At 40.8% G+C, this 24068-nt stretch overlaps 1 protein-coding gene across 3 annotated transcripts; it reads left to right on the top strand.

Annotated features, from left to right (window-relative positions):
- Nucleotides 1-452: 452 nt before the first annotated feature.
- LOC127363629 (proline-rich protein 7) lies at nt 453-23437 on the top strand. Of its 3 annotated transcripts, none has more exons than XM_051400359.1 (4): nt 453-781; nt 8241-8702; nt 9659-10224; nt 21793-23437. In XM_051400359.1, exons 3-4 carry the CDS (start codon nt 9876-9878, stop codon nt 22461-22463), a joined length of 1020 nt encoding a protein of 339 aa, XP_051256319.1. In that variant the 5' UTR covers nt 453-781; nt 8241-8702; nt 9659-9875; the 3' UTR covers nt 22464-23437. The 3 variants fall into 3 exon arrangements, with proteins under 3 accessions (XP_051256319.1, XP_051256317.1, XP_051256318.1); XM_051400357.1 differs by having other exon boundaries at nt 8236-8702; XM_051400358.1 differs by having other exon boundaries at nt 8236-10224.
- Nucleotides 23438-24068: the final 631 nt, after the last annotated feature.

Raw genomic sequence — 24068 nt, 5'->3', positions numbered from 1 at the left:
TGTATGGACTCTTTGTTTCTGATGGTTGACCTCTCTGATAAAGATGAATGACCATCTTGACCAATAACATAAGACCCATCACTGGGTTTCAAATTTTCCAATAGAACCTCATAAATAATGGATAAATACATTCTCAAAAGACTCTTTTCACTGTGTGGTTTCAGCACTGGAGCAGGCTTTAAAGCAGATATATAACAGCAATGTGTAACAGTCTAAATAGTTTGTATACACACGTAAACATATCACACCTAGAGCTCTTTCTTTACGCTTTCCACGGCGTCTGTCTTCCTTTGCCAAGCCGTGCGTCCTCGTTAAAGCCCCGCCGGCAGGTTGATTATATTCTCATCATCCAGACAGACAGGCAGACAGACTGAGTGTCACGAAACGCTCCCTCTGCTGTTCCAGTGATGAGAGAGGGAGGGAGGGAGGGACTGAATGAAGGAGAGGAGAGAGAGAGAGAGGGAGGGAGGAGCCAGTCTGTCAAGGTGAACTGATAAACCACTTCACGTCCAACACACGACGCGCAGCTCGCGGCAGCACCGCGCATGGAGGAGAGGGGAAAACGGAGGAGCTCACATCCATTAACGGACGATAACTGGAGCAGCCGGTGGACAGGCCTATACACACACCGAGAGGGAACAGGACCGGTGGAAAGTCTTGTTTTAACCTCGGTTGCTTTTGTTATTATTATTATTTACTATTGTTTTTTTAATGTTGGACCCCAAAACTTAGATGGCACGGAGCGAGCTGAGTGCGTCATCTCGTCGGAGGAATTAAAAAGGTGAGGTTTTTTTTTTTTCTCCACCGAAATGTGACATTCAAACAGGGACCTGTAGTGCGTGTGGACATGAGCTGTGAGTTCACAGCGACGTTATGGTTTGAGGTATTCCATTACCTGCGCTGTCACCTTATCTTATGATCTCCAATGGAGAGGAAGGTCTTCCACTTCAGACAGTCATTGATTGGTCTCAGTCTCAGTGATGAAATGCCCTCCTGCCGTTTCTCTCATGGAGGAAATTAAAGAAGGGACATTAAAAAAACAGAAAGCCAGCAGTGCGTCTGAGCGGTTGCGTATGTACAAATCGATCAGTATGGTTTTTTTTGGGGTGATTTGATGTGATTCAGTTCAATTCCGGACACACGGAGCTGCTGAGACATCCTCTGTGTTTATCTTCCAACAGTGAAGGCGCCAAACGTCTAACAAAGACTTTTTGATTTCATTGGCTGCAGTTTAATTCTCTGTAGCACAAATACAGAGGACATACAGGGGCCCCAAACACCCAGGGGTCCCTGAGGAAGGCTCCAGGTAACTTACAGCTGAGTATATATTGATCAATTACTTAAGAACAATACTGACATACTTCATCTTCACTGGACTTATTTCTTTTTCTACTTCTGCTCCACTGCACCTCAGAGGAAAATATTGTACTTTTTACTTAACTACATTTATTTGACAGCTTTAATCACTTTTTACTTAAACTCATCATGACGCAGTGCCTCTCTACCCAGTAGTACACAAAGTACCTAAAGCTGACTTTGACAAACAACATTAAAATACTCCTACATGTATTTATTAGTGATTAATACAGAGTAATATAATATTATATATAAAAATTCTGCATTGTGAGTACTTTTAGTCTACTTTCAATTAGCTTTTACTTGTAATGGAGTATTGGTATTTTTACTTTTACTTAATCAAAGGACCCGACGTACTTCTTCCTCCACTGATATTAATGAATTCTTATTTATAGATTATAATAAATCAGCCATTTATATAACCTATATCAGGTGAAGTCCATATTTAAATCATCCATTTATTTGAACTCTTAATATTTGTTATATGTTATATATGTATTTATTTATAATAGGACATTTCAGTCCATATTTACGTACGTATTCAGCCCTTTTTGCCAATATGACTCAGTGTGTAAGCAGGCCGGGGCCTTGCTTAAGGACCCTCTGGCAGCACGACACAGGTGTCTTTCAAGGATAAGACAACACACGACGCAGGAAGCTGCAGAGTGGAAGCTGCAGTATGACGTTTAGGTGAGCAGACGGTCCTCCAGGCCTCGAACATGTGTTAGCCTTGTTAGCCTAGCCTACAGTTTACACAAAGTAAACAAAAACAAACCAAGGAAGAATTCAGTTTGAAATGAAATAATGATTGAAGAATGAGGTTAAAGTGCTGAGTCTCAGCTTTCATTTAATGGGTGTTAACATTCACATCACAGGAATAATGTAGCTTGTTACAACCCCCTTAAATGTTCTCACACACAAGTCAAACAGAATCAAAGAGGCAAATAAACTTCTTAGCCATGTTAGCAGGGATGTTAGTACACCACTTTGTTCCAGACTGGCAACAAGTACTCCTAATAACTCTGCTAACCCTCTGACTTTTAATTTAGTGCAACCATCAAGTCAAACTTTTAATTTGTACTGGCACTGTATTTGGTTCTGCAATGCAGGTTTATTTCAGGCGAAGCTTTTAGGTCAAGCGTGAATAAAAAGAAGGAAGCCACTGCAGCCAGCCGGGCTTCCAGAAACTACTAACAGAAACAAAACATGACTGACATGACAGGGTCCATCTTCTCAAAAGTAGGCTGTGAAAAGAAACAAGAAGCAGCTGAGTCGCATCAGTCTGCTGAGACTGGTACTTTCCTGCCCTCCGTTTAGAGGAATTTGTGTAGGTCAGATTAGGAACACCTGTAGAAGAAATGCTATATTGCACCAACAGGGGGAGCAAATAACAGCCCCCCAGTTTAAAGGGACAGAAAGTAACATACACTTAAAGCCATCATATTTTATATTTGTTAACAGGTCATTTGTTGTCAGGTGACTGTGTAAAGTGTTGAACTCTTAGACCTCAACAAGAAACACTCTGCAATACCTGAACTGCAGACCACAGGACTGTCTGTTTGTTTTTATGGCTTTTTACCTTCAGTCTGATCAGTAGTCTCATGTTTCGGGATACTCCTGCCAATTTTCATACGACTATTTATGCAATTGTAGTACGTAAATGTTTGCATTTACATCATTTCGCCAGACATATACCCCCAAAAAAGACCTGACTCCCGGCCTCAAGAGCTCCACTGTTCTTTAAAAACTTTAACTTCATAGTCACTGTTTAAGTTTTGCTCCTTTTCATTGTGTGAAAGCCAAACTCCGAGGTCCTCCTTACGAAACAAGTGTGTTGTCGTGTTTCAAAGAATGCAAGGACACAAAGTCAAGAACTAATTTCCTGAAAAAAGTTTGTGATCTTAAGATTTTCATTCGAAACCGACCTCACGCGGGTCCACTGAACATGTGTTTTTTTTTTTTGCTCTGAGTGAAATGTGATGACAGACGTGCTGCTTTCTGAAACCTCAGAGGAGATGAAGTGGCCTGCTGTGCCCTGGAGAGTGTCCTTGAAGCAAAACACTAAATCCTCACATGATCAGCGGCTGGATAAAGAGATCAGCCTGAAACTGGAGAGTTACAAGTTTTATGACCCCGGTTAGGTGTGTTTGAGGAGGAAATCTTAATTAAATCTTCAAAAATGTAAAGGTATAAGGTTTATATTTTTCTCATTTTACAATTTTAGTGTATATGATGATTCTTATGTCTTATTCTTATGTAGATTACATACAAAGTCAATACAAAGACGCAAATTCACACCCAGCAATGCGAATATCACGAATTGGGTGACGTGAGTTTGAACGTGTATGGGAAGGAGATGAGAGACAGAGCTGTTGTTGGCCTACAGACAGCTGCTTGAGCTCGGGGAGCTCTGCAGAAGAGAGCCTGAGCTTCTGAAGGAATAAACACCCGTAGTCACACCAGATTCTGCTCTGATCTTGAGCCGTTTACTGGCAAGAGGAGAACTCGGGGATTATTATTTTTTAAACTTTTGGGATTAAAAACTAGATTGATCTCCGCTCTCTCTGCTCAACCTGTCTGCTGCGAGCCTAAGAGGTTCCACCACCGCTTGTATCCGTCTTTGTGCACCCAAAGCTCTATGATACTTCATATTTATACAGAGACAGGCCAAAAAAAGGAGATTTGCTCTGAGGAAAGGAAGAGAGGAAAGTGGCCTACCTGGTTAGTGCTAAAAATATGTGTCGGTTCTTGATTCTAGCTATCGGTTTTACTTTACTATGAACTAAGTTAGCATAGCCCTGATTGATCTAAACTCCATTCAGAAAACAAGCATGTTGAAAGTTGTTTGCTCGTTGTCTTGTGCACAGACCCGACAAAGTAGGAATTCACACTTTTTACAAATTGCCATAATGATTGGAATAGTTATTTTGATCTGTTTATTGACATTAAATCACAGCAAAATCTGTTTATTTTTGGCTCATACCATGCAAATATTCGCCTTGCGTTATGTGTGTGAGTACAAATAAATACATATTATCCTGCGAGTAAACTAGCACGTAACGCGAGTTAGTTGCAGTCCTATGGAGAACACTTTGAAGACTATTACGAATTAAAAATCAGCAGGCAAACCGCAACCTTTTAAACACAAAAATATTCACAAGATCCTTTTCACGACATTAAGTTTGGTTACTGTTTAAGTGAGTTGAGTACACCACAGGACGGAGAGGTTGATCATGGCCCGGTTCTGAAAGACTTTGTTGAGTGGTGCAACAACCACATCCTGAAGTTAAATGGTCACAAAACTAAAACCTTTGACTTCAGGAAGAGCTCCCACGCAACCTTCCCAATAACAATGATAAAGGGCTGAGGCGGTGGAGTCCCTGGGAACACTGATCGACAAGAACTTGAACTATGACCTCAACACATCTGCTGTCTGCACAAAGGTTCTGCAGAGAATTCACTTTCTGAATACTTTAAATGTGGTCTCAGCTGTACAGGTAGCTGCGTCTCAATTGCCAGTTTCACTATCAATGCTGCTGTGCTGGAATGCCGAGGGTAATAAAACGTAGTGTGTAAGTGTTGAAACATTCCTTTAAGTGTTTAATCATGTGCTCAACTGCTTTTATATTTTTTCTATTCACATTTTATTGTTGTCCTTCAGCTCTAATTCATAGTTCAAATTCATATTGTTCTGGCATTCAGTCCTTTAAATCAGAAAGAGATCCGTTTTATTTCCGATTGCGGCCCATGTGAGAGAAAGATAAAAGACAAAAGACGGATAAAAATACTTTGTGTGTGTACTGTACATGTGTTTTGTTGTACATGTGTGGGTGTGTAGGTTGAGGTCTGAGTATTGCTGAATGCAGGAAGCGTAGGGAGTAAACAAAGGCTCGGTTCCGTATCAGTGCTCATAGATTGAAATATCAGCGGCTGTGTGACCTCATGAAGGCCCTCTGCTGATGAATCACCTCTGCTGAGCAATTTCAAATTATAATAGACACAGGGGTGTGATTCCCAAAGGTGACATGGACGTGGAAGATGAAAAAACATGACATGAACACTGAGGCTCCACTTGTGCTATGAATACAAGTGTAATACTGTACAAGTGTCCAATTAAAAAAAAACAACACACCCCTCATAACTCACGAGTTATTTTGTTTCAATTCTAGGACGAAGTAGGTGTTGTTTTCTCAGAGGAAAGATATCTTACTTCAAATTTCTGTAAATGTCATGTTTTCGCTTAAACTTGAGTGGTGACAACATGAGATGTCGCAGGCGATGGGATGAGTCACGACTGTTAAGAGTATTTCAAAGTGAAGGTGATTCCCTCAGGAGCCCTTCAGATGGGAGGGGAAGAAATATTACATTCATAATCTCATCGCTGTTTTTCAAAAACTTCCTCTCTTCTTGTCATTTTGCTGTCGCTGACAACTTGAAGAGCGATGGCTGAAAATCTCTGTGAGGGCGGCTCCCCAAAGCTCATGTAGAGATAATGTCACCTCAGGATGCATCAAGGGTGTTGTTACCACACAGGGAATCTTAAGGAACTAAAACTTTGACGAGCAGTGCCTGAATTGGACTAAACCCTAACTCTAATTCTTTTAGCATTTTCTATTCTTCTTAACAAGAACATTTTTCAATGTAAAGCTAGCTATGTGTTCCTGGTAAGCTCCTGGTAAGAACTGGCCCAATATTAGGCACTGCTTCCTTTCAGCACACTAACTCACGGCTCTGCTTCTCCAGCTAAGGCTTTTATTAATATATCTGCTTTTTTATCTTCCGTTATTTCCTGGGCATTTAGGATTCCTAGAAATTGCTCCTTCCAGTCCCATAACTCAACTTCACTGTTTGGCCCTTTAAATTTGAGCACCCAAGGTGTGCCAGGATAAGTTGGCATCACCATTATTCCCTCTAACTTCTATGACGCCTAAGTACTGCACACTGCTCCCAAACTTGTATCTTGCCGACAACACCAGAAAATATATGGTCCAATAACTATGAAGTTGTCCAACAATGCCACCTAGATTTTCAAGAGCTGAGAAACTCTCAAGTTGAAGTTGCCAGACAACTTTATAGTAACTGCGGTCGTAAAAACGGTAGAATAAACCAGTTTATTTTAATGACTCTCATATTAAAAACACATTTCAACCTCGCAGGAGCCTCTGGAGGGTCGTTGTTTGACAGCATCTGATTACTCACCTCCCAACACAAATGATGAACAAGACTGAAAGTCTAAAGTTTTTATTTTCCACATCTATGAAATTTTGGTGCAGACATTCATGGTCCCCAAAGGATGAAGGATGATGAGCCTCTGACTTTTTGTCTCTTTGTCGTTAAGTTGGTCCAGCGACTAACCCTTGTCTCAGAATGGAAACACTGCTAGACTGAAACTTTCTATTATTAACCTTTCCACCACCAGACAAACCGTTATACAATTAAATATAAAATGATCTGTCAGTAGAAATCTTCAGACAGTTTCTGGGTGTCAGATCACCAGATGGATGTCTGCAGTCTAATTAATGCCCGTCTGTTTGGGGTCATTGACATGAAAACCTGCAGGACCTTCTGTTCTGAGGCTCTGGTCTGATTATACTGGAACTTTGAAGGAACCAAACATCTCAGTGTCCAGAGGAGTACCTGCACCATCGTTGGGAATGACATGTTTACTTGTTCTTGTCACTGCGGTGAAGAATAATAATTTTGCAAAATCAGTTGTGGTTCAGCTAAAATTTTGCAGACATCAGCTGCTAATCAAGATGCAGAAACCCTGCACAGATTGGAGCACATTAAGGAAAAAGGCTGTTTGTGTGTGATTATTCTCCCGTGGTTATAACATAACATTATTCATGTATTCTGTTTTCCACCATTTAGAAGCTACAGACTGTTTCCCTTTAGCCTGTTAATGCTTTTTAGAAAAAAAAAAACAGTTTATCAGATGTAGAAGTACTCATATCATTTACTTAAAGGATAAGTGTGTAGGATTGAGTGGCTTCCAAAGGTGAAGTTTCATATTGCAACTAACTGAACACCACTGGTGCAGGTATTTAACCACCTGGGAATGAGAACAGGCCTTTAGGAGAAACTACAGTGACCATGAAACTCGTGAAAGTCCTTATCCATAGCCAGTGTTTGGTTTGTTTGTTCTGGGCTACTGTAGAAACATGGCGGTTCAACATGGCAGACTCCATGGAAGACAAACCGCTGTGTTCTGATCCTCCTAAATGTTACACACTTGACCTTAAGCCATGATAATGATGTTCTCCCGAAACTTAACCACAAACAATGACGCATCTCTAATACTAACCAAGTTGTTTTAGTAAACCTAAGCAAACTTTTTTGTGTGACAGGCTTTTTATTTTTGTGATGGTTTTCCGAGGCACTGATGTGGAATGTCGTCCTTAAAGGAGCCAGATCAGAAAATGTATATTTGTTAGTTTGTTCTGGCATTCACAGAACATTTTATTTAATCTGGAGAACTTGTTCTTAACCACCAATAACTTTTTGATGGTTGACAATCTGATGGTTATAGAGCTTGTTATGGGCAGCGCAGCATGAAAGGAATAACTGAGGTACATTCATTAGTTTCAATAAAGATAAGTATAATGTGTCTTTTTATTTTTTGTTTTTATGACAATTCTTTTGTCTTTTTCACTACATCACTGAATATTTTCTCTGTGAGCTGCTCTCTGAAGTGTGAAACTGATACTCACCCCCTGAGGTTGGCGTCATAATCCTGCCCGAACAGCTGAGATTTATAAGCACACGGCCTCTGCGCTGTTTTTACTGCTCGGAGTTCTCACTGTGTTGAAAATATTGTCTGAATTTGTCCTCTGATAATCACTGACGATGGTCTCCTCTCTTCCCTGTGTGCCTTTGTAGAGCAGCGTGAGGCAGAGGATTCCTGCTGGGATCTGAGAGGGAAGAATTTGGCGTCCTGGCGGTGTAGACAGACCCCCGACTCTGGTCCCCCGCAACCCTGAAGGGACCAGCTTGATTTCACATGAACGAACCCGTCTGAGAGGGACTCACACATCACCTCTGGGGTTTTTTGACGCTTCTGATTGGACGTCGCATCAGTTTGTCTGACCCATAGGCCTTTTGTTTCTTCTAGTTTCAACTTTTTTCCCCCCTTCTTTTTCTCTCTTGAACATGAGGTTCTGCCTCAAAAATCAGACGACGATGCTGTTGCAACTTTATTTTCCATCTGAAAAGATGGAGAAGTTTACAGCCGCCACAGCTTCACCAGCCGTTCAAGAAAACTGAGAGGGTGGATTATTGAAAGGAGTCTGGTGGAGCCTTTTGGAGAGTTTAAGTGGATGTTTGCTGCTGCTGAAACACCTGCAAAGGTGCAGAGTTTATTAGTAGTCTGGAATAACAGTGTGTGTCTGCCAGTGTGTGAATGTTGGTGTTTATCCTGAGACACATTTCCATGTAAATAAGAAGTGCTGCAGAGGAGCTGAACATCTGGAGGGACACAGAAGATTTGCAAACCAGATTAAATAAATGTAATATTCCAAAAAAGCACAAGATTGATTGTTTTAGTGAATTTGGTGGTGGTGCAGCAGATCATTTCTATAGATATTATTTGGACAAAAATCATATTTTTTTACTCCCAGTTTCAACCGTCACGCCTTAAACGTGTAACGTCCTGTGATTTACATACATTTATCTCCAAACCGAGCAGACAGAATTGGTTGTGGTGAGACTAACGAGCCGCCACCGCCCCGGTTTCCGAGGCAATTAATCTCATCATCAACTTTTTGCATTCAGGTCCTTCCTTTGTGCACCTCCTTCTAGAAAAAACATTTGAATAAGATTTGATTTAATAAGAATGTAACTACATATGATTACACATTTTATTGAGGATGCTGCTTTTTATTGATGGACAGACCTTCATAAACACAACCAAGACTGTAAATTCAGAACGTCTAATGTTCAGGCATGTCACAGTTATGTTTCTGAAAAGATAAAGATTCTACTGAATTTTACTGTTTTTAATTGAAATTATTATTATTTTTAACTTATTTAGACAGTTCTAGTCCAGTTCTTGGATGCCTTTTTTCTTCCAAACAAGGAAACAGAAGCCATTTCAATATCTGTTTAAATCTTGTGAAGTATTGAGTGAAAGAGCTGCCATCTTGAAGCAAACTTGCCACTGAGCTCCGAATCAAATTTGATGATTGATGATGATGATTTTGAAGGATTTTGTAACTTTAACTGACTCAAATTCATCAGTATTCAAGTTAAGTTGACTGAGACGCAACTATTAACACCTTTTTATCACCTGCTTTTATTTTTTTAGTTCTCACATTGGATTACAGCCTTCAGGATAGCAGTGTCAGGACTTTAATTGGCAATATAGAATTTGGCTTATTGACCTTGGAGAGACGAGTCACAAGCTTGCCAAGTTTCACGGCGCCCAGAGGACAACAGGACCTCACGTACATCTCGTCCTGCACGTCTGAAATCACCTCTTCCTGCCCCGGGGGGAAAAACACGCAGCACGTCCCGTCACCGCCATGGTGATGTCGCAGGGCACCTACACCTTCCTGGCCTGTTTCGCCGGCTTCTGGTTGGTCTGGGCCGTCATCGTCATGCTCTGCTGCTTCTGCAGCTTCCTGCAGCGCAGGCTGAAGCGCCGCCACGAAGAGAGGCTGAGGGAGCAATGTCTGCGAACCGTAGAGACTGAGCCACTTGGCTGTCACCCCGCAGGATACCCTCCTCCTCTTCCTCCTCCTCCACCTCCACCACCACCTCCATTGCTGCCCAGGGAGCCACCGCAGTTCTCACCGCCTCAGACCTTGTTGCCGCCTGTTCCTCTGCAGGTTCCTCATCCCATGCCGCAGGCAAACTGGATCAGCATGCCAGGTAACGTGACTGGATTGTTGTTGTTTGGTTATTTGTTCTTGTGTGTGTCATTCTGTTGATTTTCTTTCCTCAAGAGAACATTAGGTGAGGAAAACATGAGTTTTTATAAGGTTTCTGTGGATTCATAGTTGTAGCACTCCACAGCTTTTAATGTTAATTTGAATAGTTTGTTTTTATGTTGTTTGAATGGTTCTGAACAATGTGGTTGGTAAAGGGCGGTCAGTTGACTGAAGATCTGAAGTTGGCAGATAAAGGAGGCACTTGTAGGAAGGTAAGGAGGAGGATTTTAAAGGTAATAAAGTGCAAAGTATTATTGCTGCCTCAGTATATACTGTATCTGGCCTCTATATATTTCACATTTTTGAGTTTTGGGAGGTTTCCAGACATTTGGTGTTTTACACCTTTCAGATCACAAGAGCAAAGAGCTGCTAACAGGATGTGTGGGTGTTGAATGGAATTAATTTATGCTTCATTATCTTTCTAAAATATTAAGCTGTGGCTGATGAAAGGCTGATGATTTATGAATCATTATGTGTTTAACTTCACCTACCGTGATAATCATGTTTATTCTACTTGTTGTTTCCAGTAACCAAGCAAAAATCAAAGAACTTTTACATATGTGGTATTATGATATCTGAAATAAGAAATTAGACATTTAAAGGTGTGTTATGCAACTCACGCCGGAGTAAAAGCTATTAGTTTAGATGCAGAGTGGACGAGACAGTTTTCCAAACCCAACACACAAGCTCCAGACAGCGATACTCACAACTCTCCTGCTACTATAGCTAACATCACAACAACTGCATAGCTTTTCAAACTAGAAAGCAATGTCTGAACTCTCAATATTTTGGAAGAAATTCTCCTACAGACAAGTAATTTAACTTTACTTCACACACAAATCCTGGCTGGATTGGCTGTAAAGGTGCTGTGTAGCTTGGTCTGAGCCACTTTGTTTCCCAATTACAAACAGCGCACACACAGAACGGCCAGCTAGCAGACCGTGATATTTGCTGAATTTGACCAGAAGTGTACTGAATTAGAATTGCTAACCCCACCTTTAAGTACTTAAAAACAATTATTAACAAGTAAACAACTACGAAAAGTCTAACTATGAGACAAACTGCAGCAGTGAGTCTGCAGGCAGCACAAGATCATATATCTGGTACATGAACCCTCAGTCCAACTCTTCGGTATTCTTTGGCGTGCAAGCTGCAGTTTGGCACGAGAGGTGTCGAGGGCAGCGACTTTGTACGGGAGTATGTATATTTCGATCTCTGGCAGTTTGGTATCATGAAAGCTGAGTAGGCGGGAGAAGGCGAGAGGTTTTGTCAATGTCAGACTCAGAGTGTGAGGCTGTGGCTATTTCCTGAAAGCAGTATCTACCAGTGCACATAAAGGACTCAAAAAAGTCAGAAGAAATTATTTGTTTATATTAGCACGAGCAACACAAGACTGAATTGGGAAATTTAGATTCTGTTTGATTGATTCAAATCATTTTAAGTTGACTATGGACTGTATTTTCTCTTTTTAATTTATTTCAAAAAGGTTTAATTGTTTAAAATTGCCCACCAGCAAACCCAGCTGTGTTTGACTCCAGCTCCAATAATGGATGAAACAATCAAACAACAAAGTGTTTTTCCTCCCTTCATCTCTCTTTAAACTTTAGCAGTCAGCAATAAAAATATCAACTGCTGCATCCATTAGTGTCACCACCTAACTCTTCCCACTATTACAACATTAATCACTCCTCTACGGCTGAGTGTAAAATTACTGACAAATACCAAACCTGTCACATCTTATTTGCTGTTTATTTACGGTCAAATGCATATTTTATCCATAAGACTATTTGAACTCAGGTTGTTACATCAACAAAAACAGAGGAGGAAAAAAAAATAATTCACAACATGCATATGAGCAATTCACATTCAGACAGAAAAGCAGAGGACAGGAGGAGGATTACATTATGCACTGTGTCAGATTTTTTTAGACTCTTCGGTTCCCAGCTTCCACCTCCCTGCCTGCCGGGCAGCGTTCCCCTGCGGGGCGTCATGGCGACAGCTGCCGCTGAGGCGTGGGTGGTGACTGTGGAGGCCGAGCGGTGACGGAGCAAGCAACAACACGGCCGGGCTAAACTAAAAAAGAAACAGAAAGGCGAGAAGAAAGAGACAATCAGAGGGAGAGTGTGGAGTCAGCAGGAGCACAGCTGGGCGAGAGAGAGGCTTTTTTCCATCAGATCTTTATTTTACAGTTTTGATTTTTTTCCCATATGTATGCAGAAAGAATTATTGATCACTGTAATCATTCCTCTGTGAAACTCCCTGCTTCATTTGTACATAACAGCTGGCAGCTGTCGACTACAGCCACAGACTGACATTGCAAGTCACAAAGCTGCTCCATATCTGCATTCGGCAGTTAAATGCCTTGCTCAAGGGTGCCTCAATTCTGCAAAAGAGAGTCTTTCCTCTCCAACATTACACTACCTTGCAGTCCTCAGGCTTCTTTTTTTCCCACCCAGTGCTTGCCAATTGCTCCTCAGCTCAAGGTCAGTGTGTACAACATTTTTTATGGAAATTCATTCATGGGTTTTGGGAACATTCTGCTTCAACCTCCAGGCAGAAGTAAACACCAGGCAACTTTCTTTTTCAGGAATTCAAGCTTCAACGTAGAAAGCTGGAAAAGCGCTTTCAAAAGCCACTGAAATCTGAAATGAAGAAAAGTGCAACTGCAGTGAAAATTATTGTCAGCAGTAAGCAGCATTAGCATGAAGTAGAAGCCCATGCATCTCATATAAGCACCCAATTAAAATCCTACAAACTCTGACAGTAGAGCATTAACATTTGGTATTTGCAACATCAAACATTAACTTTAGAAACCTTAAAAAGCAAGTTAATTTACTTAAGAATTAAGAATTTACTTATGTTTATGGTGTAGTATTTAACAAATTTACATGGGTATGAAAAATAAATCCTAAATTATTTACAGAGGAAAAACAATAACTAGAAAAGCAACTAAAAAGACTTAGAAAGCAATGATGGAGGAGGAGCAGCACAAACCCTCAAAAACACACAGAGTGCTAGGAAAAAGAAAGAATGTGGGAAGAAGGATTTTTGGAGAGTGAAAGCTGGAGTGAGTAAAAGCGCATCAGCTGCTGTCAAAGATGGTTAATGAGCACAGACAGACAGTAACGGATAAAACAAAAGGTTGCTGGAGTCTTGGTCACAAAGCAGACTGATGAAGAGGTTTAGTATCCAGGCAGCAGCAGAGCTAAAAGAGAGGCAGGTGCCGACCAGCTGAGCACAGCAGAGGACGGAGAGAGATGCCAGGAGCTGTTTCATTCGTATACAGAGGAGAGAAAATCAGATTTTTTCAAGACATGATGGGCCACTTTCATAAGTGGTACAAATCAGATACAGGTCTGATTTTCGTACAATGCAACCTTCATATCAGAATTCATGTGACTTTGTACGTCACTTTAAATTGACATTCAGTCACTCAGCTACGATAGAGGTGGAGGGACGGTGATTATAGCTTTATCTTTCCTCCTCTATCTCCTTCACTCTCCTTCCTCTCCACTCTACCTGGCTTGAAAAGATGTTTGTGATGATATTATGGATTCACTTGACACTTGCTAACCTCTGGCCCGAGTTTTCCACGGCTCTTGTCTCTAAAACTTGTGCGAGCAAGTAGTCAGTAGAAGAAGAAATGTGAAGCTCTGTCTGTTGGCCAAAACAAGCACAATGCTCTGCTGCCTGGTTCTTCTTGCTAAGTGAAATATTATTTCACTTTGTGGACTGAGAAACCTGGGATTTTATTCAGGTAATGGTCTGTCAGTAGCATCAGAACCCCTTTCTACATGCATCAACGTTGCAAGACGTTGTCATAAATTGACCTATAACCAGCTTTAAGCAACATTTTTCCGATTTACTTTAGATCTTGGTTGTTTTTAACTATATATTTTAACCAGATAAAGGATTTTAGTTATAGGACGTCTGGATTTTAAGTTGTCAGAGAAACAAGCTAAGCTTACGTCCTTTGTCCGCTGAACAGCGTCAGACAAAAATTTTTTAAGGTGAAACTGCTTTATTCAGGATTTTTAGCGCTTTTATTCACCGGGTCCATTTGTTTTGGAGAGGAGGAGACCTCTGCAGATAATTTGGCTCTCGGTACAAACCTGAACGATAAACATAAAATCGCTACCCCTACAGTCTGCCACCAGTATGGATTGTTCTTTGATGTGGGTGTTAACAGCTTCAAATTAAGGCTTCAGCCTAATTGTCACTGCGTTTTTAGTTTCAGGTTGATTAATTAGTAGGCAGCACCGGAGATGTGATTCAGTCCAGTATTGCTTGTAAGTAAGTGCTGGATGCTCACAGCAAAGATGCGCTTTCAAACATCTGAAACTGTGACAGGAGACGTTAAAAACAACACTGGCTCCAGAAACACAGATTTCATGCATCACTCAGCTGTCATCCCACACAGCCAGCATGTCTTGCTCTTGACAGGCTTTTGTACCCGAGTCCTGACCCACACATGATGTTCACACTGGGAGCAGCTCTGATAAGTCGCTCAGTTCAGACCAGTGGAGGGTGATTATCCCTCCTCTGCAGCTGCCTGCAGCCACAGAGTTTTGAACCGGAAAATCATGGTTGTTTCTGTACTCGGTTTTGCCTTTGATAAGATTAAATTGTTGCATTAGGTAGCTATATGCCAATCACTTGAGATGTCCTGGTTGATGTGTTAAAGGGGAATGAGTGATAGCAGATCAGATGTAAGAAAAGGAATACGATGAGATTAAATGAGGAGATAAGAGGAGCTGCGAAACTGAATGAAAAAAGAAGTAGGATGAGATGAAGGTATTTTAGAGGAGATGCAAGATAGGAAGACATAAGGAGAAAAGAAGAGAATAGGTAAAGTAAGAAATCAGAGGATATGACAGGAATATGCAAAATAATATGAGAGAGGGAGAAAGGCGAGATGAGGAAAAGAGATGTGGAAAAATAGTAAAGGAAAGGCTTAGATGAGATAAAGAAGGAGAAAGATGGAAGGAGATGAAAAGCGAGATGAAAGTGGAAAGGCATGAGAGAGGAGAAGAGGTGTGAGAGGACATATAAGATAGAATGAGATAGAAGGAGGGAGATTGTGGGAATAAGAGATTAGGGAGGAGAGGAATGAGATGAGGAGATACGGATACAAGAGAAGAGAGACCAGATGAAGTGAGAAAAGACGTGCCAAGAGGGATGAGATGAGGATATTAAGAGATGCAAGTGAGATGATCATATGTAAGATATCAGGTTAAAAAGAAGTGAAGAAAAGAAAGGAGGAATAAGAGGCAAGCCAGGAGATGAGCATCATTAGGGAGTGAGAACAGAGATTTAGAGAGGTATGAGGTTAGACAGTAACATCTGAGAGCAAATGAAGAAAAGATGTGACAAGAGGGATGAGAAGAAGATTTTAGGAGGTGCAAAAAATGAGATGAGGAGATTAGAGGAAAGGGATGATAAGAGGTAGGGAAAACAAATGAGAGGAGGAGTATGAAATAAATCAAATTGGGAAGAGGGATGAGACTTTGTTATATTTAAAATATATACCCTACCACCATCACTGATATAGTGAAATATAGCTGTTGTGCCTGGCTGGAACCTAAATGAGTAAATTAATCTATTGCTATTCTGTGTAATCCTGTGACTCACCATGACTAATATGTTCACTGCGTTTTATGCAGTCACTGTCACACCATCATACGTGTGCTGAAATTACCGTATCACATACATTCTCCTCAGAGAACTGGCTGCAGCTTCATATGAAGCCTTCCTGATCCTCCCAGTGGAAACATCAGTCCCATGTGTTTCTGCTGACATTGTTTCTGTGTGGCTGATGTTTATTTAAAGCCGTCCTGGCAGCTGGTAGGATTGTTTACAGCACAGAGATTTACAGGGGAGTTAGGACAGAGCTGAGAAACAATGAGAGTCTGATCCTGAAGGTATCTGTGAGGCATGTTGGAGGAGGCATGGATTCTGGCCAGGTATACACACACACAAAGACACACATTTGCATCTATAAATACATCCAGCTCCATGGCAACAGTTCAACAAACAGATGTTGATTTATACCAGTAAGATATTTGTTGTTTTGGCGGTAAACAGGTTCAAGCTGAGGAATGAGTTGTTGGTGTAATTGTCAGAGACGGACTAACAGACAGCAAGCGTGAACATACTGTACGCCAAAGCAGCCTCAGCAGCCTCAGCAGCAAGAATGCAAGCATGGAAACTGCTGGGAGATGATGAGGGAGTGAGACAGAAAGATGTGGCTTAAAACCAATTCATCATACAGTAGCAGCGACAAGTATTCAGCAAGCATTGGCTTCGTTCATATGAGACTGCACTACAAGCTTGAGAATTATACAGTTACATTAGGCAGCACAGTGAAAACCGTGTTTAGGAATTCAGTGAGCTATGATGCAGAGCAGTAGCATTTCACAATCCCCCCCCAGTAAAATTAAACACTAAATGTACATTTAAATTGAACATGAAGCATATTTTAACCTTGTTTATTCACCTAAATGTGAATTCTGGTTGTATATTGACTGTTTTTGGAGTCTGTTCATCCATCAACAGCCAAACAAAGTAAAGACAGATTGTGTTACATTTTGGGTTTGGCAGTAAAATAGATCTGTAAATAGTCTGGTAAATAATTTGGAATCAGTGTAGGGACAGGTGATCGTTGTATTTCTTCACCACGGCATACACTACATTGTGACATCAGGCTTTAGCTACACAGACCTGAGTACTGCAAGTTTATCTACATTTCAAAATGAGTAAATATATAGTTTTATAAATATACATTTTGGTGGGGATAGATTAATAAGTGTTACATATATCACAGAGAAAAGGCAAACCGCTATAAAAGTAGTATAATAATTGTATTCACCAAACCCCCAGTGTGAAACCGTCAGGGGGTCTTATGTAACTGTCACTTTCACCTGGTAAAATGACAAATGTTGCTGTTTAAATCAGCTGTCACTGATTCACATTAATTCCGTTACTTGTTAACAAGCCAAAATAAAACTGACTCGGATTGGGATCTGTGCCAAAAAAACTCGATCAGAGCATTCCTAGCCCAAAGTCCCGACATGAGCTACAGTACACCAAACAAAAAAATCACTCTGAACACACCCTAAAAAAGACTTCTTTTAACAATATAGCTAATACCAATTCAAATTCATGGGGCAATTAAAAGAGTTTTGAGTGAGTTTTTTTTCTAATAATCAGCTATTTTCTGAAGTTCCAGTCGTCTCCAGAATTTGATTTTGGCTTTCAGGTCTAAAAAGTGTAAGAGACCCTGTAGTCCAATTTCAATGCCAGTCAGAGTAGCTGGAACATCTCAAAAACCACAGACGACTTTCACTATTTCGTAGAGAAACTGATAACTACAGCATTGGGAAATTATTTCATATATTCGTCATTTTGAAAATTCTAGCATTGATTACGTTTTATGGTGCAAACTTTTTCTTTTCTTCAGAAGAGCCTGTGCAAGAAGCTGGCCAGAGGAGTTACTGTTAATATTTCAGGTCCAGTGAAGTCTCTGAAAGCAGGAGGAGAGTTTGTGCAACATTTCGACAGATATTGATCAGAATCTGGGCAGATTCATCAGCCTGGAAATAGAAACTGTCTTCTGTTGTTCCGAAAAAAAAAACTGCTTTGAGACTCTGTTTGTTGCCCAAGGCTGTTTTATCAGGCCAAAAATCTTTTCCTTTATACAGTACAATACATTGAAATATTGAGTCTACCATCTTGCATTTTGCCTACAGGCTCTGTCAGGCCAGAGGTTTTTTAGAAATGTTATAGGAGGGAACGTGTATTGCAAGGTAGATGCTGTTTCCAGGTGTTATTTTTGTGCTTTGTTTCTCCACAGTAAAATCAACATATTCAGTTGTTCTTTACTTGAATGTCACCCAGAAGAAAATGGCAAACTTAATTTGTATCGTAACAGACGTGCTGCTAAAATGCCACCATTTTCTAACCAACCAAAAGTTTAACAATTTAGTGCTTGGTTTTCTGTTCAACCACAATGATGGGAAATTGTATCTGTTAGAATAAATATCACTTTACTTCAGCTGTAGTAGCTGAAATGCCCTCAGGGTAATGGAGTCTGACTATGATTCATGTTTCACTAAAAGCACCAGAACAGCTGAAAAACATGTGCAGTGGTTTCTTCTGAATATGCTGAACTTGTGTCTAAATTTCATTCCTTTCACTGTGAAGTCAATGCATCGTTTTTAATTGGTTGCAAATAGAAAAAAAGATCTGGTTCTGGCCAGTCTTTCAGTGTAATTAGCAACAGTTGTGAATGGTCCAGTTATTGGAGAATAGGCAAGGAATCTGCTAACTGCTTGTGTACAAAAGAAAACGAGCAACCATCACGTCAAGGCTTTTATTTGACCAACAAAGTGCAGATATCAGGAGACAATCATTTGGATAAATCTTAATCGGCGTTAAGAAACCAACATACTTCTCTCCTGTTCGGAAATATAAACAGGAAAGGAAATCAGCAGAAGAAAATCATGCAAGTTCACCAAAATTCCAGAGAACGGTGGGAAATGTTCACCTTCTCACTGATTAAGCTCCTCAAATAGAAATTAGCAAATCAGAAATTGTGTTTATATACAACTAATTTGCAACAGAAAATATGTTTTTGAAGGAAACGTAAAATCTGCAAACAAAAGGGAGAAATTTATATTTCATATAGATTCCAATATCCGTCTACGGAGATCATTTTCCGATACAGCCAATTAAATCTTGAATAAAGCAGCAACATCAGCACTGTATCACAGATAGAGCAGACGGTTACAATGAGCCAGTCAGCAGCAGCTACACGTCACGTTAACACAAAATATCTGAGCTTGCAATACAATATCCACTTGTAGTGAATAGAGCATTATGAAACTATTCTATGGTTATGTTGAGGCACTCGTGGCACTTGGTAAGGGTTCGGGAAAGATTGAGGTCTTACAGAAAAAGGGACTTGAGACACATGCTTATTAACATTTAACCTGAATCTTTCCCTAACCTTAACCAAAGTTCTTAACCTAAACGTAGAGTCTGGATGTTTGGTCTCACAGTGCTGTGTCCTGTACACCCACCATTCACCCTGACTAACCTCTTGCTATTTGTGTGGTAATTATCATTCAGTCTAAACCTTTGCCTATAAACATAATCCAGGAAAAGATTACCTTTGTCACCACAATGTAATTAGGAAAACATTTAGTAATATATAAGTATTTTCTAGGAAACAATGTTGGAGGAAAATTATTGTCCGACATATTTCAGCTGAAATATAAGCCTGTCCTAATGCCAGCGGTCGTTTTGGCTCAAGATATAGACACATACTTTTATCAGATATTTGCTGCGTTGACTGATATTGGCAAATAAGATGCCATTCTCCGATGTTTATCTGTTGTGTCACATCAATTTTGCGCTGGCTAGATGTTGTGTTTTTTATTTCCAACTCAGATATTGTAGAAATAATCGGTTTTCCAGCACTGGCACAAATTGCATGCAAATACAGATGTGCTCCATGCAGCAGCACGGACAGCGAGCGGCTGTTTGGCTCTGCGTCTCACATTTGGATGAGAAGAGAAATAGAATGAGCTGCAGCAAGGCAGAGATGGTTATCTTTGTGGATTTCTTTGTTGCTGGCAAAGAAATAAAAACAGAAATTCATCGGTTTTGTCATCGGCTATTAGTCATATTGTTATTTTAAACATAGGTTCCAGCCCAGAATCGATGCATCCCTATTGCAAACATAGCTTTTAGAATATGTGTCCACAGTTTTCATGGACAAATTGTGCAGATTGTGTGGCTGTTAGAGATGAATCTGGTTGCATTTAACACTGTTTTTGAAATCACTCCCTCATTCAGTCCTCCCAATATAATAGACATTCGGTAGTTTGCTCTATAGTGAGAAGTGAATGGAAATTTAAGACACTCATGAATCATCATCATTTTGCGTCATTAATGACACATTTAGTGTCGCATGACTGTAACTTTCACATATAAAATGCATTTGATTATGGGGTTGATTAAAGTTGTTGATGCTATGGACAGTCTTTATCCTGGTATAACTGCATCACACGTACACCACAGAGGAGCACTAAAAAGCATCTTAATGAGGCGTTTACTATCTGATTTAAATAAACAGGAATGAATGAATGTATGACGAACGTGTATTTTATGTGTCCATGTATCTTATTACACAATGTGCTGCATTGCAGTTGCTCCATTAGAAATTATGAAGTCGTCAGAGGCAGTGTCCCTGAAATAGGAGCGAGTGATAGAGAAAATAAAATGTGTGTGAGAGAGCGATACTTAGTGAAAGAAAGAGAGAAACAGAGAGTTCAGACCAAATGTGCTGTGATGGGTTTTGTTCCCACAGCTGAACACACTGTCACATGTATCACAGCAGGACTGTGTTTATTCAAATCGTTTGGGTTGTGACCTGAAGTGTGTTGCACATACATATATCTTGATTGTATAATGATAACTGGTTATAGACTGATTATTTTGCATTTTTTAAATCTCTGCATTGGCTGAATGCTGCACTCACGAAGCCGATAAAAAGTAAATGTCTGCAGACATTTGCTGGCAGCCCTTGTCAGTGTGGCTGCTGTGGAACGACGTCAGTGCTCCCCTTAATGAGTTTTGGGAATGTGGTGAAAAAGTTTCCAGCCCTGTACTGTAACTCTCATACATCTTGCTGAAAACATTTGCCTAAATTTCCTCAGTCTTCCCATCCTAAATGACAGCAAATTCAATATTTTTTCTTTTTTTTAAATTAACTTTTTCCATTCAGCATTGTGCCATTAGCATTTAACATCTCAGCAAATTCAATCTTAAAGATTACTGTCTAGCCTTATATATGTGTGTGTGTGTGTGTGTGTGTGTGTGTGTGTGTGTGTGTGTGTGTGTGTGTGTGTGTGTGTGTGTGTGTGTGTGATAATGTGGCTAACACCATGCATATTACATTGTGATGTGTATGGAAAAATGAACTTATACGACTTTTCTTTGTTTTGATATCTTGCTGATATTGATATGTCCATGTGTGTCTGTATAGTTGTTAGTGTGATAGAGACTGTGTAATGATGTTGCATGTACACTCAATGTTTACATTGTCTGGTGGTTGTTCTGTTTGTACCTGCCCAGGGACTGTAGATGGAAATAAGCTTATAGCTAAATCTGGCATAAATCATGTCTTCTCATTTTGAGATTCATGTTTTTGTGCATGGTCCTTGTTTAATAAAGTAAAAGTAGGTAACAAATCTCCCTAGACTCTGTGAGTTATACAAATATAAAACCTTCATGGTTTTAAAAAATCATACCAGAAAGAGTACTGACAGTATACAGTCCGATATGTTCTATCAACAGTTCTACAAGTGTCTCTTTATAATGGATTTCGGGCTGGAAGGGATTTCTTTGTTGCAGTACTGCATCTGGCCTCTACGACAAACTGGCAGCAAGGCTGATTTGATGTTGGTATATTTGTGATTAATCCCAGTCTTCTCTTATTTTTTAGACACAGATATATTTGGGAAGCCGCCCTGCTATGAGGAGGCAGTTCTGATGGAGGATCCTCCTCCGCCCTACAGTGAGGTCTTGGCTGACCCACGGGGGGGCACCTACCTGAAGCCTGCCCCACTCCGAGCTGCTCCGCAGCCGCCTCCTCCCAGGGAATACCAGGATCCTGCTCCGGTCTTCACATCTGAGACCAGCAAGCCTCCCGTGACGGCTGTATTCCCCGAGCGAGCTTACTCCTCCCTCATACGTCTGCCTTCTTCCCAACGCTGGGACTCCCTGGGTCATCTCCTGTCTAACATGGACCTGAACCACAACAACCTCACCCCGCCGGGGGCCCGTTCCATCCAGGCTGCTGCAGCAATGGCTACCATGCCCCGCCGAGAACCCAGGACTCACCATGATGGACTTGGGCTCCGAGGAGGGCTACAAGGACTCCAAGGAAGCATACAAGGACTTCCGGGAGGTATACAAGGACTCCAAGGAGGCATACATGGACTCCAAGGAAGCATACAAGGACTTCGAGGAGGGATACAAGGACTCCAAGGGGGAATACAGGGGTTCCAAGGAGGGTTACAGGGGCTTCAGGGGGTACATGGACTGAGGGGACTGGAGCCCAGCTGTGGCCTGCCAACAGCCTTTCCCCTGCTGGGTAGGAGCACCGCTGTCTAGACCTGGATGCTTACTGGAGGAGTCTAACCAACCAATATGTTGGTCTATCTCTGAAGAGCCTTCAAGCAGGAGATCTATCCTGTGCTGCTCCGTGTTTACAGCACTAACACTGCTAGAAGTAGAGATTTAATTACCTAAAGAGCTAAAAGAGGGTTCAAATGCTGCAAAGGCGTCAGGAGTTCAATTCCCCGTGCAGCTCTGTGGGCGAAGGGTGCCACTTACTCTGCTGGGACTGCAGCTTTCAGCTCTGCGTGTGGATAAAGGAGGAAATTATCCACCGTTTTCAAACCAGTGTTGTTGAGTCACAGATGTATCCTGGTGTCATATCGAAAGCTAATTGAGACTAGGTTTTTTTTAACAGCAGAGGAGGAGAGAAAACAACCAGTAATGAGGTAAAAGGAGGAGCAACAAGCACAGCTGTTTCTCTGCCTTTAATCTGGACTCCCTCTGCCTTTATTTTCATCTCTACCTCCCCCTTTTCGTGTCGTCCTGTTATTCTGTTCATCCCTCCTCTCCTCTCTCTGTGACTGAGCAACCTATTGTACCAGTCTGCCGTTGCCATGGCTCCCGGGAGCTGTCTGTTGCCCACGACGACCTCTCCTCTTTTATCTGCTCTGATTTTTGAAGACTGTGTTCACAGCTTGTCTCCTCTCAAGGACTGTGAGTATTACACTTACAAAAGAACACATGGTGACCCTCATTGTCACCCGGTTTGTGACATTAGAGCCCCTGGGCCAGTTTTCCCTGTGAAAATCAAAACAAAGGTAGAGTGCAACAAGCTAGCCTGAGAACCAAGTGTACATGGATTGCATTTTGTAACATGCTGCTTTGTTGTTTTCAATGTCGTCTTTACTACATACTGTTGGGTCAGCTGGGTCATTTATGTGAAAAAAACTTTCTTTTTCATGTATACATTTATTTAGCTTTGTGACAAATGCCTTTTTTCTTGTGAAATAAAAACAACTTCACCAGTTGGGCATCTTGCAATAATTTATGGAGTGAAAAAAAAGGGCCAAAATGGGACCAGAGTGTTTCTGCAATATACCATTGAATATCGGATCGCTTAAATCAAAAATAAAGCCATTAACTTCTCTACATGTCTTCATGATTAAACCTAATATTAATTTAAAATATACAATTTTTACCTTCCATATTTTCTTCGTAAATTTTTTATTTGTATTTTTCTTTATTTTCTTCTTCTATTTTTGTTTGTTTCTTCCAGTCTTTGCCTGTTGGTTTTAATTTCATTTTGCAGTGGTGGGAAAAATAAATGAAAAGGGCACCAGCCCGCAGAAAGTTGTGATGCTTTCATGGTGAAATATCTTTGTCAGGTTTAGGATGAGCACCCTAGAGGGTACTTCATCATGTTTTCTTCCCTGGACGGGCACCCTGGAGGAGTGGTCAGGACCCCCAAAGGGGTTGTGAGATAATTTTTTCAGGACAGTAAGCAGCTCTGAGCGATGTCATCTCTTTAATAAGATTCAATACAGGGGACAAGAACTCATAAATACAGTATAATAGGTTATATACTCTGTTTTTATACATGTTAACAGGCCCAGTTACCTCAGTAATATGAATCGATAATGTAATGCATCTATTACTGTG

This window comes from Dicentrarchus labrax, unplaced genomic scaffold (assembly GCF_905237075.1).
Source record: "Dicentrarchus labrax unplaced genomic scaffold, dlabrax2021, whole genome shotgun sequence".
Lineage (NCBI taxonomy): Eukaryota > Metazoa > Chordata > Actinopteri > Moronidae > Dicentrarchus > Dicentrarchus labrax.
The sequence above is the reverse complement of the archived record's forward strand: the minus strand, read 5'-3'. Positions and strand labels throughout refer to the sequence as shown.